Raw genomic sequence first — 13777 nt, 5'->3', positions numbered from 1 at the left:
CAGACCATTCTGGACATAAATGAAAAGGTTTTTGTAAATAAATAAATAAATTTAAGGTTTCCTCCTGTTTTCTTCCACCAGCTACTCACTCAACATGTTGCTTTATGTTTATTTTGGGTAATGTGCCAGAGAATGCCCCCTTCTAACAACATCTTTGGTTTTTTTCAGATGCTGGCTATCCAGCCTATGTGTACGAATTTCAGCACCGTCCAAGTTCATCCTTGGGCTTTAAACCGGACTATGTTAAAGCGGACCATGGTGATGAAATTGGCTTTGTCTTGGGGAAGCCTTTCTTAGCAGGTGAGGTGCTTCTGCTCTCTTAAACTTTTTACATTTTATTTTTAGCAATTAATGATATTTTGGTTTCGTCTGCAAACGATGGCCATGTAATCACATCTAAACAGGATGTTTTAACCTCCGGATTGCTGGTGGTCATAGAGGGGGTGTGGGTGCCTGCATTTTGAAGACTCTTAAATTGATTTCAAAGGCAGATCCACGTGCAATTTGTTAACAGCAGTCAGATTTTAAGGTTGTGAAGGTATGAGCCACTGTCGCCAATCCAACACTTCCCACCCCTCTCGCTTCTGGTCCTGGCATCCCAGCATTGATTGCTTGAGTGACTCTCACTGAGCCTAAATGGCAAGAGGAGTGAAGTTATGGAGGAAACCTGTAGGAGTTCCATTTTCACCAGTGAAGCTCTTTCAAAGCATGTCTCCCTAATCTATAGGACTCCTTAGTGAGTATCTTGGGACTCCAGCTGCAATCAAGCAGAACAAAAGTGACCTACACTATTGGCCAGAATTATGGAAACTTTTTGGAAAAAGTGTATTTCTGAGGTTTGATGGCTCATAACACCACTTTTGTTGAGTAATACCATAAAATTATATTTCAATGGAAAGATAATTTAATGAAGAATATCATGCAGCAAAGTTTGTTCATTTATCTGTATTCTATCAAAAGTTATAGCCAAATAACCAGAAAAAGGAAGCACAACTTGCTTAGGATGATATGCAGTAGCTTTCCTTCATTTGAATGTAGCCAATGAGCATGAGTGTTTAGAGAGCCAGTCAGGTGTTATGAGCTATCAAACTTTGGAAATACACTTTTTCCAAAAGGTTTCCACAATTTTGGCCACTAGTTTATTAAGGGCTAGGTGACCTGTAGCAATGTATAGGAATTTTAACTAACTCATTTTTTTCTCCCCCCCCATAAAGAGCCACTCTGTGTGTTATGAAGCTATTATTGTTACGCAAGAGAAACTGAAATATTTCTGTATACAGGCAGAGCATAAGGAGGAAGGGCTTTTGTTGCCCTTTTGTTGTGATTTTTATTATTGTGATATTATTATTGTATTGCATTTTTGTATTTGGTATACATAGAAAAGGTAAAAAAGGTAAAGGACCCCTGGATGGTTAAGTCCAGTCAAAGGCGATTATGGGGTGTGGCGCTCATCTCACTTTCAGGCCGAGGGAGCCGGTGTTGGTCCACAGCTTTCCGGGTCATGTGGCCAGCATGACTAAACCGCTTCCGGTGCAGCGGAACACCATGGTTGTATCCAATAGGTGAAATTCAGCGAAGCTTTACTAAGAGTAGACCCACTGCAATTATTAATTTACCCTGAGTAAAAGCTGAAAACTATCCCATAATCTTTAAAAATGGCTTACATCTGTATTTTTGTCTCTTGTCTGAAGGTGATGCAACAGAGGAAGAGAAAAGACTGAGCAAAACGGTTATGAAATATTGGGCTAATTTTGCTCGCAGTGGGTGAGTAATAGAATAGAATAGAATGCTGATGTTGTGTTACTGTAATATAGGCCTTTTTGAACCAGTGGGTGCATTTTGAATTTTGAGAGAATGTTATGGGCACAAGTCACAAAATGGCTGCCATGAAGGTGTGGCATAACACAAATGGCATAACACAAAATTAGACCACAGTCATGGCTCCTTTACTCTCTCTCACACATACACTCCTCCAGGACAACCTATTGCTTAGTGTGTGAAGCCAGCTATTTCCTGCTAGCCCTCATTGTGGAGATACAGCTGGTAAAGGCAGAATAACCCTGTTTTTTTCCTCCAGTGTCAATCCTACACTAAAGTCTAGGCTGCCATCAGATGCCCATTTAGCTGGGAGTAAGCTCCATTAAACACTTACTTTGAAGGTGATGTATAAACCCTTGTACTGTAAGTGAAAATACAGCAAATTCTTAATGAGGGCCTGGCTTCCAGCTCCTGCAAAACAGGAGACATACCTCGGCCTCTTTGAAAAATTTTTACCATTTGAATTTGCCATTCTGGGTGAGGAATTATTTAACATACACACTTTGCAATAAAATAACTTCTAGGGAGGGCTGACCACAGAAAAAATGCATCCCAGTTGCTGGAGGAAAAGGAAATATAAACTACGGAGATTTCAAGGACCACTAAAAATACATAAGTGAAGAAAGCACACTAAAGGCAAGTGGACATTAGCAGCTGTTTAGGACCCCGGGGATCCTTACTGCATGGTGGTCAGACATCTCATTTATCGATCAGAGGTCTGACTTCACTTGGCAGATTGAAGATGTCATGCTACCTCATTTCAGATAAAAATTACTTAAAAGGGTGGCTGCACATTTTGGTTGATAACTTTCTTTCTAGGAAGGTCAGAGACCAACTAAAGAAAAGAAAAAAGATTGGAAGCTTAGAGTCCAGGGACTCCAACAAGAGTGTTTGCACATGAGGGCTGGCCGCCCCTGTCTTAGAAGATCACAGGATGAACATAAGCCAATAGTGAGATGCAACTGCTTTGAAAGCTAATGCAATCCTAGGCTTCATTGACAGAATCATGTTCAGATTGTTGAAAACCATATAGAGTCAGTCTATCCTGCATTAGCCAGGCAGCACCTGTAGTCTCGTGTTCAGCTCTGGGTGCTACATTTTAAGGACATTGGCCGGCTGGAGGTTTGGGGGGGCGAGTGACCAGGGTGGTGAGATATATGTTCTATAGGCTTAAGGATGTGTCAGTGAAGCAAAACCCCTGACCCACAATCAGCGCCATAAAACATAGATTTGCACAGCAATATAGGCAGGAGGGTGTAGTGGGAAGAGCAGGAGCCTGTTTAGTTGGCTTGTGTGCCTTGCGAGGTGGTCAGGGTCCTACTTCCAGTGAAATGACCCCAAATTGTCCCACCATCACCCACAAGAGTGAGCATATTTGGGAAAACGGGTCCTGTGGGAAGCTGATGGCCTCTTTTTATGTTTTCTAGGAACCCGAACGGTGCTGGCCTGGTGAACTGGCCCCGGTACGATGCGGCTGAACAATACTTGGAAATAGGCTTAAAGCAGAAGCCAGCAAAGAAGCTGAAGGAGCAAGCAGTTAACTTTTGGACCAAGACCTTACCTGAAAAAATAGCTGAAAGCCAAAGGCGAACTGAATTATAAACCCTTAACCAGGCTCAGGTTGCTACAACACAGGAGATATTTTTTTGTTTCACTGGAAATGATTTCACAGAGAATTGTTATCCACAGTTTGATGTTTGGTCAGTTATTGTCCATTGCCCACCAATTTGTTGATCACTAACAAAATATAGATGGGGTTCTGATTACATTTGCAAGCTTCATAACTGAAGGGCTTAATTTAGGCCCACAGGCCTGATGAAGCGTCCTCATTCTGCCCACAAGACCATTTTTACCCTCCTTCCCTACAGCTCCATTAAGCATGATATGTCAGGAGCAGGGCAGGTAAAAGCAGGGCAGGTAGAATGCCATAGAGAGATGGACTGGGAAGTCCTAAGAGAAGTGACCTATAATGGAAAATGTACGATGTATATACAAAAAATCTGGGAAATGTACGAATACATTTTCTTTTTAACAAAGCACAAAATACATGAAAAGAACAAAAAAAGTAACAAACCAATAACGCATAACTAACATAATTAATGTTACTATAAACTCTCTTTTTTGAATGCAAAACACTGCAAATTTTGAATAAAACCTTTTGATTTCAAAATTCAGTGGTACCTCGGGATGCGAATGAGATCCATTCCGGAGCCCCATTCGCATCCCGAAGTGAACATAATCCGCGTCTGCGGGTCACGTTTCGGTGCTTCTGTGCATGCGCATGCGGTGAAACCCAGAAGTAATGCGCTCTGTTACTTCTGGGTCGCCGTGGAGTGCAACTGGAAAATGCCTAACCCGAAGCTTATTCATCCCGATGTATGACTGTAAAGCTAAAACACGTACAGTGGTGCCTCGCAAGACGAAATTAATTCGTTCCGTGAATTTTTTCGTCTAGCGAATTTTTCGTCTTGCGAAGCACGAAATCCCATAGGAATGCATTGAAAATCAATTAATGCATTCCTATGGTCAAAAAAAGTCCAAACAAAGCCAAATTTGGTACAACAAGAGTTTATTAAGTGCTCTTCAAAGTCACACATACTGTAAAGAGCATTTCAAAATTCAAACCCAGATTTTTTAAAAAAAAACAGCAGAGTGGCCCAATGGTCACAGAAAATCATAAAAATGCAGAAAAAAACACAAGCTTCCAGATTCTTGCAAACCCCTCCCCAAAACCAAGTCCTTGAATTCCAAACACCCCAACCCAAAATCCAACCCCCCCCAAAAAAAGTTTTAAAAGCTTAACTTACCAAATGGCTGCAAAAGAAGTTTTGGAAAAGCTTCAAAAATCACCAGAGTCTTTAAAAACCTCAAAAAAGGCTACTATGTACACTGCGTTCTATGAGTTGCTCATTGAAGTTAAGTCGCAACTGTATTAACGGTGTTAAGAAAAAGGAAACAAACTTGCAAGACATTTTCGTCTTGCGAAGCAGGCCCATAGGGAAATTCGTCTTACGAAGCAGCTCAAAAAACGGAAAACCCTTTCGTCTAGCGAGTTTTCCGTCTTGCGAGGCATTCGTCTTGCGGGGCACCACTGTATCCTAGAGACATATACAAAGTTGTCCTAAGTAGCTTGCAAAAGCAGCACTTGCACTTGCGGGCCTGCTCACAAAGTGGTGCTGGGCTTGTGGGGCACCGTGAGTGTGCCCAGCTTTGCAGCAATGGGCAGGGGTCGCTCTGGCAGCACACCCCGTCCCCACGGCCTTGCCCCCATGGTGCACCCACCCCAGGCACAGGCGGGGAATGCTCCACCACTGCTGGATATTCCTCTTCTGCAGCAATTCACAGGGCGTTGCTGATCTCAAATGATTAGGGAGAGGTTGTGACGGACGTGTAACGCTGCCACCACTCCTTGTCTATCTCCTGCAAAAGGGGTAGCCAGGGGGAGGGGGAGTTAGGGACTCTAAGAAGGAGGGCAGCTGCCGCAGGGGGGGTGTCCATCCCCTTCACCCAGCTAATAAGGCTCCCTGGTTCTAAACCAGACGCTTTTGAGTGGCAAGGGGTTCTATTCCACCCCAAGGGCCACATGCCCACATGGGAAACTTCTTGGGGCTGAGAGCTTTCAGAGGAGGAAGTGGGACTGGAATACCCACCCTTATTTATTTGGACTGCCAGGACACCCTCTCACGCCCTCCCCCCAAAAGACTCCTCTCATCTTCAGCCTCTTGATATTCCTTGAGATCTGCCCCATGAGGTCCATGATGGTCTGCATGCTTGGCCACTCCACCTCTGTTGAGACAGGGAACCCTCTGTATAAAAGGAGTCGGCCTTTGAGGTGCCACCAGGCTTTTTGCAGACAGGGAGCTGCTGTCCAGGACGTTTCCTAGTCTTGCCTCTTTCAGTGCCCATGAGCTCCATGGGTGGTAGAGATAGCCCAAGCCAACTCTCTTCGCTGTGAGCCAAACAACCCCAATGAGTGAAGAGCAGATGCCCACCTTGGCCCTGTTTTCTGAGTCTAAATACCCATTGCAGAGCTGCTTAAACTCTACTGCAGTCAGGGAACCGCAGGGAGGTCAATCATCACCCAACCACCCCTCCCATCAACCAGGCACCCTTTCCCAGGCAAGGGGGCAGCAAGGAACCGTGGTGTTATGGCCCCCCTTCTTACTGTTGGCCACGGGGTGGACAAGGAGGGTCTTGAGAGGAACAACGGGACTTAAGGGGGAGCTACCCTTCCCGAGCAATTTAAGCCCCTTTCGCTTCAGGAACATGACCAGGTCTTTGAGAAGCAGGATGTGAAGGTCCTAAGAGACACACACACACAGAAGGCGGTTGTTGCTCACCTGCTCCACTTACCCCAAGGAGAATATCAGGGTGTCAGGCTGCAGAATCAGACCAAAGGCCCCACAGGTCAGAGGGACAAAGGATGCCGGACCAAATCAGGCCCTTGCACCCATGTAGTCCATGTGCGTTTCAACTGCTGAGGCTCTACTTGTTTTAGGGATCATGTTCTAAAACTGCTTGGTTCTTTTAATCTTTTTTAAATATACCTGAGGTCCCTTTGCTTGGTCTGTCTAGCTCAGCCTTGTCTCCTCTGGTTGGCAGCAGTGGCTCTCCAGGTCTTTTAGACTCAAGAGACCCACAGCCCACATTGATTCATGTCAGTAGAAAAGGGAGATATAAAAAGCCAACCAAAGAGGAAGCACACACAACCCTCCACTATAAGAGGTCTGTGCTCTCTCTCTCTCTCTCTCTTTCTCTCTCTCTCTCTCTCTCTCTCTCTCTCTCTCTCTCTCTCTCTGTGTGTGTGTGTGTTTGTGTTTCGGAGGAGAGGTTGTTTCTTCCAACCACGTACCCATAGTCTTCAACTTGCTGATGCACAACTTCAGAGGCCCCTCATGGATCAGTTGATGGTCCTTCACGTCAAGGTTCTGCACAGCAGGGACAGGAAAAGGCATCATTTCAAAGAGGGAAGAGCAGGCTAAGGTCAGTCACTTGAGAGAAGGGCAAAGGGCGGAGGGGAGGCCTTACCTGGAATTCCACGGCCAGCGGGTGGCTGCTGTTCTGCAGAGACCTGGCATCCAGCCAATTCTGGTAGGTGCCTAGTTGATGTTGGTTCTCCGCCTGCCTCAGCCTGTTCTTCACGCTCTGGAGGATTTCCTTGCTCTGGTTGCGCTGGTGCTCCCAGGTCAACCCTGAGCAGGGGCGCCGACTTATAAAAAATATTGGGGGGGCCCATACCGACTTATAAAAAATATTGGGGGGGCCCAAGACCTCCAAACCGCTGCTGCTGGGGGAACGAAAGGGGCGAGCCCCGGGCTGCCCCGACCTTAAGTGAACCTGTGAGGGCCCGCCCTTTGCGGCAGCCGATTGGCTGCCGCCGTGGGCGGTGAATATTAATGATGTATCATTTTTGTGCTTCATGCTGTGGCCACAGACATGTGATCTGATGGTGAATTTGGGGTGACCCAATGCAAAAATCCTGAGAATCCCTGTGGATCCATGCTTTGTAACCACGTTTTTGCACCATTGCAGCCCCAGGCAACAGTGGGTGTGTGATTTTTGGGGGGCAGGCTGTAGCCATGGACATGCTATGTGCTCTGATGGTGAATTTGGGGTGACCCAATGCAAAGATCCTGAGGATCCCTGTGGATCCATGTTTTGTAATCACGTTTTTGCACCATTGCAGCCCCAGGCAACAGTGGGTGTGTGATTTTGGGGGGGCAGGCTGTAGCCATAGACATGCTATGTGATCTGATGGTGAATTTGGGGTGACCCAATGCAAAGATCCTGAGGATCCATGTGGATCCATGCTTTTTAACCATGCTTTTTAACCTCTCTCTCTCCCCCCCCCTCCTGCCTGCTTGCCTGGAGGGGAGGGGCTTTCCCTGCTCTTTGTTCCGTTTGAGCAAACACAGCAAGGAAACAGAGGAGGGTGGGCAGTAAGACCCTGAGGCAGAATGCAGGAAAGCAGCCGCTTGGTAATCATTTTTTTTTTTTTATTGGGGGGGCGGAGCCCCCCCAAACGAATTTTTGAGGGGGCTCGGGCCCCCTCAGGCCCCATGGAGTCGGCGCCTATGACCCTGAGCGAAGAGGCACAGAGAGACAGGGTGAGAGAGACAGCGGGGCTGACAGGCTGCTGGCAAAGTTGGCTTTGTTTTATTAGTTTGAGACTCACAAGGTGATCACAGAACAAACTAGGATGGCAGATGAAAGGCAGATGAGCAGCCCAGATGCAGAAGGCAAAAGCATCCTGGTTTGCTGATAGGAAAGTGGGCAGCCGAACAACACTCACACCCTACAGACTCAGCCCGACTAATGCAAGCAGAGGGGGGTTGTATAAACACTCCCCCAATCTTCCTCACCATCATCCCTTTGTGTGCTGTCTTTCCCTAGTAAGGTGGGCTCAATGCATCTTACAACCTCCAAAATTTAGGAAGCACGTCAACATTTAATCATTGAGAGACGCAGGTATCCTGGGACACCCTCCCCAACTAGGGTTGCCATATCTTGGAGAGCAAAATGGAGGACAGCTTGAGCTGCTGCCAACCTAAGCCAGCAAAAGAGGCACACAGGGCTGCTGCACCTCATACCTCTTTCCCCGGCTCGGGCTGGCAGCTGCCGTGGCATACAAAGCAGCCCAAGCCCAAAAAATCCAGACATTTCCTTAAAGTGTAAAAATCTGCCCAGATGGGCATGTTGGCCCCCCAAAAGAGAGCATGTCTGGGTTTTCCCGGACACATGGCAACCCTATCCCCACCGCACCCAACACACACATATGTGGAGAGAAAGAGACCATCGGTGTGCTTGAGGACGTTATCCAGCAGCAGAGGGTAGCTGGTCAGGCGCTGCATCTCAGATTCGAGGAAATCCTTCAGCTGGCGCTGGTGACATTGAGGGCAGCTCTCGATTTCCTGGGAGAGGCAGAGAAGGAAGCAGGCAGACAACCTGTTTCTGGAGATCAGAGAGAGTCAGCTACCTCCAGGATCACAAGCAACGAAACAAGAGGGGAGCATGTTGCTGCTCAGCTCCTACTTGCTTATGGGCTTCTCCTTTGGGGCAGTTGGGCGGCCCTGTGAGAACAGGAAGCTGTCCCTCATTCCAAAGAAACCAAACCCTGGGAAAGTTCCTGGAATCTCGTACCACTTGGAGATTGGGGTGCATACAACAATATTTTACCGCTAGATCATCTGGTTGGTTCTCCTGCACTCTTGCATTTGCCCAAGGAGTGAGCAGCAGGGAGAAGAAGGCAGGCCTCTTACCCCTCTCCCTGAATGGAAAAGACACCCCACCCCCCACTGGACAGTGCCAAGCCAGCAATGGAAAAGGCCCTTTCCTTGAGCAAAGTCCCCTCTTCACACTCAGGATACCAGAATGATGCCCAGGAGGAACTTCAGGGCCTTGGATTGCTGCATGCAGAATTTGATGACAGCCTCCTGGACCTCTTTGCTTGCACCCACACCAAACTATGGGGGAAGGAAGGAAGGAAGGGAGTGGGCAGGGAAGAAGAAACATGTCTGGGGAGCATCATGAAATCAAAGGCCCAACTCAACCAGAGACCCACAGGCAGCCTCCTCCCAGTCACTGCCAGCCTCCCTGCTCTGCTGTGGGATCATTACCTGGGAAAGTAGGAGGTCCTCGATCTCCTCAATGAGGGGCCCTTGCTCTTGCAGCTTCTTCATTGGCTCTGACAGAGAACCTGGGAGAACAGGGAAGAGAGATGGGAGGTGAGGGTGAGAAGGGCAATTGGAGTGGGGGAGGGGCAGGGGAATGGCCTGCTTTCAAACTCTGCTTTTTTTTTTTAGTGCCAGTTTCTCAGCAATGGAGGCAATGTGTTGCATTTATTTATGTCATTTACATCCCACCTTTTCCTCCAAGGAGTTTAAGGGGGTGTACGTGGATTTCCTCCTCATTTAATCCTCACAACAATGCTGTGAGGTTGGGTAGGCTGAGAGGCAGCAACTGCCCCCTCCCTCCACTGCCAAAGGCAGTTAAGTTATCCCATTCCTGAGGAGCATTGCTCTTGCGCTCATGCCTTGCTGCTTGTGGCCCTCCCTGAGGACAGGCTGCAGCTCTGGCTGGGCCTTTTGGGCCTGATCCTGCTGCTGGAAATGCACCCAAGGAAGAGACCACCCAAGGGTGCAGGTGTGAGTGCCACTGAAGAAGTAAGGTTTGTATTTTAGGGCTGAGTGAAAAATGATCTCTCAGAATTCCCCATCCTATTTGTGGTTGGTGAAAATGGAGGTGGGGAGCATTCTCCTGAATATTTGGGATGGGGGAGATGGTAATTCTGCTGCAATTTGGATGGTGACAAAAAAGGAAACACAGGAAATTCTTTGGAAAACTCCCTGGTAAAATTGTTGGCTCATGTAACACCCAGCATGAGATTTAGAAAACTCAAATAATCCAGGAGCATCTTTAAAACCTGGGCATGCCTCTGCTCTAGCCCGTGACTTTACCTTCTGTGCGACCAATACCACACTGGACCAACAACTAAGCCAAATAAATTTCTCCAAAGGAGCAAGATAGTTCCCGTGTCAAAGGATTAAATGAAGACAGTTACTCAAAGAAGAGGTTTCTAAAGTCATTGGATCAGTTGAAGACAGTTATTCAAAGGAGAAAGAGGTTTCTCTGAAGATGTCCACAAAGTCAACTAATCTGAAGGCTTTTCAACTGATCCAACTGACAGGGCTTCCAAGTGACACAAGGATCATTTCAAACAATTCAAATGGCCTCCCTGGAAACAAAACATTCCACAGCCAGTTGTGAGGTCAGAGCCTGGCCAAAGACTGGACCCAGTCGGCTCTGGGCTCCAGGCATGCTCTCTCTGCCAGGCCCATGTTACCACTTGGCAACTTCAGGCAGCTGCCAAGCCCCTGACCCACCCCTGCATTTACCCCCAAGCAGGAGGCTTAGGCAGCTGCATCTAGGCTCCCCTTAGAGTTCCCCCAAATCCTCCTCACTTTGCACCCCTTTGGAGAAATGAAGGAAATAAGACAGGCCATGACTCTGATCCAGTTTCTGGCACCTCCTAAAACTCACCTGTTTGCCCAGGAGTTGGCTAGCTAGTGGTCCATTGTTTGGTCATCATGTTTTATCGGTTCCAGTGGTTTGGATGTTATTTTAAATGTTAGTGTTTGTGGGCTTCATTGGATTATGGAACTGTTATAGCAAAATCCTTGGGTTCACTTGGATTGCCAAACAAAGACACAAGTCAGGAATATAGGAGCAAAATAGCAGCTGGTAGGTCTGATCTTTATTCAAAAGACTGTTGCAACAGGACTTCTACCCAACACATGGAAGAAGCAGGAAGTATTTACAAAATTGAATTGTGGTGGTTTGGGGGATGGTCTGGGGATGCAGTGTCCCGTTTAACTGGAAACAACCCCCCCCAACCTTAATAAAAATTCTGGTAACAGAACTACCTTCTCTCTCTGCCTGGATTCTCACCCACATTCTCCACCTCTAGGCATCTTTTTAAAAACATGTTTGTGCTCCTAGAGGCCTTTCTTGGTGTTTTACTGTTTTTTTACATGAAAACTCCATCTTTTGTCTGAGAAACAAAGTACAATTCTTCTCCAAATTATCCTCACAATACCCCTGTGAGGTAGGCTAGGCTGAGAGTCTGAAACCTGGTCCAAGGTCACCCAGTGAGCTTTATAGCCAAGAGGGGACTTGAACCCTGGACACTCGGGTCCTAGTCAGGTCTGGACACCCTGGTATATTATCATTTTAACTGCCCTGTTTTGAGAGTTCCATTTCCCCCCCTGTATTTCAAAGCCCATCTAGTCCAGCCACATGCCCTCATGGTAGCAACCCAGATGCCTCTTCTGGGTAGCCCACAAGCAGGACCAGAGCGCAGCAACAGCAGCAGGGCTTCCCCCACTTGGGAGTCCCAGCAACTGGTATTGGGGCACTCCTCACTGCTCCGATACTGGAAGTTGTAGAGGGCTGTTGCGGCTTTTAATGATGAAACAAGCACACCCTTGCGGAGGAATGACTTCCAGTGAAACTGGGTGAATTTAAATACCAAGCAGCCACTAGAGGGTGCAACAGACACACATTAGCTCCTGCTGCAACTGGGGGTGCAGTGGGGTGGTAGGGGGCGATGCTGCTGCTGATAATAATAATAATAATAATAATAATAATAATAATAATAATAATAATAATAAATAAATTATTTATACCCCACCCATCTGGCTGAGTTTTCTGAGCCACTCTGGGCAGCTCCCAATCGAGTGTTAAAAACAATACAGCATTAAATATTAATGCTAGTTAACCTCAGTAATTTATTACATTGTGCCTTTATTTAGTTAGTTAGTGTATTTTTACCCCCCTCTTCAGCCAAAAAGGCTCCCACAGTGACTTACATGAAATCAGAACAAGACATACAGCGGTACCTCGGGTTACATACGCTTCAGGTTACAGACTCCGCTAACCAGAAATAGTGCTTCAGGTTAAGAACTTTGCTTCAGGATGAGAACAGAAATTGTGCTCCGGCGGCGCGGCTGCAGCAGGAGGCCCCATTAGCTAAAGTGGTGCTTCAGGTTAAGAACAGTTTCAGGTTAAGAACAGACCTCCGGAACAAATTAAGTACTTAACCCGAGGTATCACTGTATAGGCATTTACATAGACACTGTATATGGAAAATAAAAGTATTTATAATGTTAATTGGTCTTGATTACTTAGTCTGATGTAAACAAAAAAGTTTTTGGACTAGGACCTGGCAGACCAAGATCCGCCCCCCTTCAGCCACACTGCAGCTCCTTGATCCAGCCCTTGCATTGCATTGCATCCAACGCTAAGCATACACTGAGCAGACCCACTTAAATTATGGTTATATCCCTTTTTGTCAGTGGGTAGTCTGAGTAACAAGAGATGTGTAGCCTGCACTACCTTGCAGGGCTGTTGTGAGGATTCAACAGGGAGGTGGCCATGGGGGGCAGGGTTGCATGGAGGCTCCTGCCCAGTTGCAATCCCATGGCCAGCCTTGTGAGCTCCCAGTTGGAGAAAGGGCACTGAGGGGCAGAGACACTGTTGTTGCACATGTGGCAGTGGGAGGAAGGTGGGCGCCTTGCCTGAGAAAGCGTGACCTGCAAGGAGAGGCTATGGCCCTTGAGTAAGCACGGCGGCGGCAGCGCCTCAGGCAGGCGTCCACTCCTTCACTTGTCATGGGGTGTGGGGTGGCCACTTCCTCTGCCACCCAGCTAGCCAACTCCCAGTAGCCCCAACATCCACCAAGGCCAATAGTTAGTGAAGAAGTGAGTTGTGAAGCTGAAGATGGCTTCTTGAAAGTTTTCTATGTGCATAAAGAAAAAACAGAAAAACTTTTATTGTGGTTTCCAAGAACTTCTGAACGAGTTTGGACACAAGCACCCATGTGAATAATCAGCTCTCACCCTTTTGCTTTTGGGTCTTGTCTTTCTTGAAGCCTAGATGGGTTTTTGCCCTTCCACATTCCATAAGTTGCTGACAGCAGCAGCAGAGCGATTCTAACAACTCAGGCCTGAGGCAATATTCTGATTACCTTTTAGCATGCTGAGATCAGCAGGTTTCGTAGTCCAAATAAACTGGGTGTTCTTCGTAAACCAAGGCCCTTCGTTCATTTGTGCTCCAGGGATGTTGAGAGCACCCAGAAATGGCTGTTTCTCCAACAGGTGAGATCACATGTTTCAACCTCTGCACATTTTGCAAGGAAAGGCAACATGATAGATCAGGCATGTCCAAAGTCCGTTTTGGGGGCCTAATTAATCCGGTCCCTGTGGCAGTTTATTTCCTTGGGTAAAATCCTGAAAAAAACCCTCAACAACTTTGGTCGGCCCTCACGGCCCTTCACTTCATCAAATCTGGCCCTCTTTGAAAAAAGTTTGGACACTACTGTGATAGATGTTTATAACATTATGTATGACAGAGTAAAAGTGTCTGGATAAAAGTTTTTCTCCCTCATAATGCTGGAACTTGT

At 47.0% G+C, this 13777-nt stretch overlaps 2 protein-coding genes and 1 long non-coding RNA gene across 9 annotated transcripts in view; 1 reads left to right on the top strand and 2 right to left on the bottom strand.

The window, feature by feature from the left end:
- The window catches only part of LOC309375854 (uncharacterized protein), a 43318-nt gene extending 39732 nt beyond the window's left edge, over nucleotides 1-3586 (top strand). The window contains exons 27-29 of the mRNA XM_081921772.1: nucleotides 169-300; nucleotides 1692-1764; nucleotides 3246-3586. Of these exons, the coding sequence (XP_081777898.1) occupies nucleotides 169-300; nucleotides 1692-1764; nucleotides 3246-3420 (380 nt within the window). The 3' untranslated portion in view covers nucleotides 3421-3586. The remainder of the gene's footprint in view (nucleotides 1-168; nucleotides 301-1691; nucleotides 1765-3245) is intronic.
- A 1331-nt stretch (nucleotides 3587-4917) lies between these two features.
- LOC309375058 (rho guanine nucleotide exchange factor 11-like) lies at nucleotides 4918-9196 on the bottom strand. Of its 7 annotated transcripts, none has more exons than XM_081920456.1 (5): nucleotides 8612-9196; nucleotides 6847-7010; nucleotides 6671-6746; nucleotides 5533-5604; nucleotides 4918-5240 (listed from the first exon to the last, which is right to left on the bottom strand). In XM_081920456.1, the coding sequence occupies exons 1-5, from the start codon at nucleotides 8667-8669 to the stop codon at nucleotides 5185-5187; spliced, it is 426 nt and encodes a 141-aa protein (XP_081776582.1). In that variant the 5' UTR covers nucleotides 8670-9196; the 3' UTR covers nucleotides 4918-5184. The 7 variants fall into 7 exon arrangements, 1 of the variants encoding a protein (XP_081776582.1); XR_014170782.1 differs by lacking the exons at nucleotides 4918-5240; nucleotides 8612-9196 and adding exons at nucleotides 5984-6119; nucleotides 7915-8012 and having other exon boundaries at nucleotides 5277-5767; nucleotides 6847-7027; XR_014170783.1 differs by lacking the exons at nucleotides 4918-5240; nucleotides 8612-9196 and adding exons at nucleotides 5984-6119; nucleotides 7898-8012 and having other exon boundaries at nucleotides 5278-5767.
- A 2-nt stretch (nucleotides 9197-9198) lies between these two features.
- LOC309375066 lies at nucleotides 9199-11344 on the bottom strand. Its single transcript, XR_014170789.1, has 3 exons — nucleotides 10275-11344; nucleotides 9435-9514; nucleotides 9199-9281 (listed from the first exon to the last, which is right to left on the bottom strand). It is a non-coding gene; the product is annotated as an uncharacterized lncRNA (long non-coding RNA).
- Nucleotides 11345-13777: the final 2433 nt, after the last annotated feature.

This window comes from Podarcis melisellensis (genome assembly GCF_964234715.1).
Source record: "Podarcis melisellensis genome assembly, chromosome: 8".
In the NCBI taxonomy this organism is placed as follows: domain Eukaryota; kingdom Metazoa; phylum Chordata; class Lepidosauria; order Squamata; family Lacertidae; genus Podarcis; species Podarcis melisellensis.
This window is presented reverse-complemented; position numbering and strand designations above follow the sequence as displayed.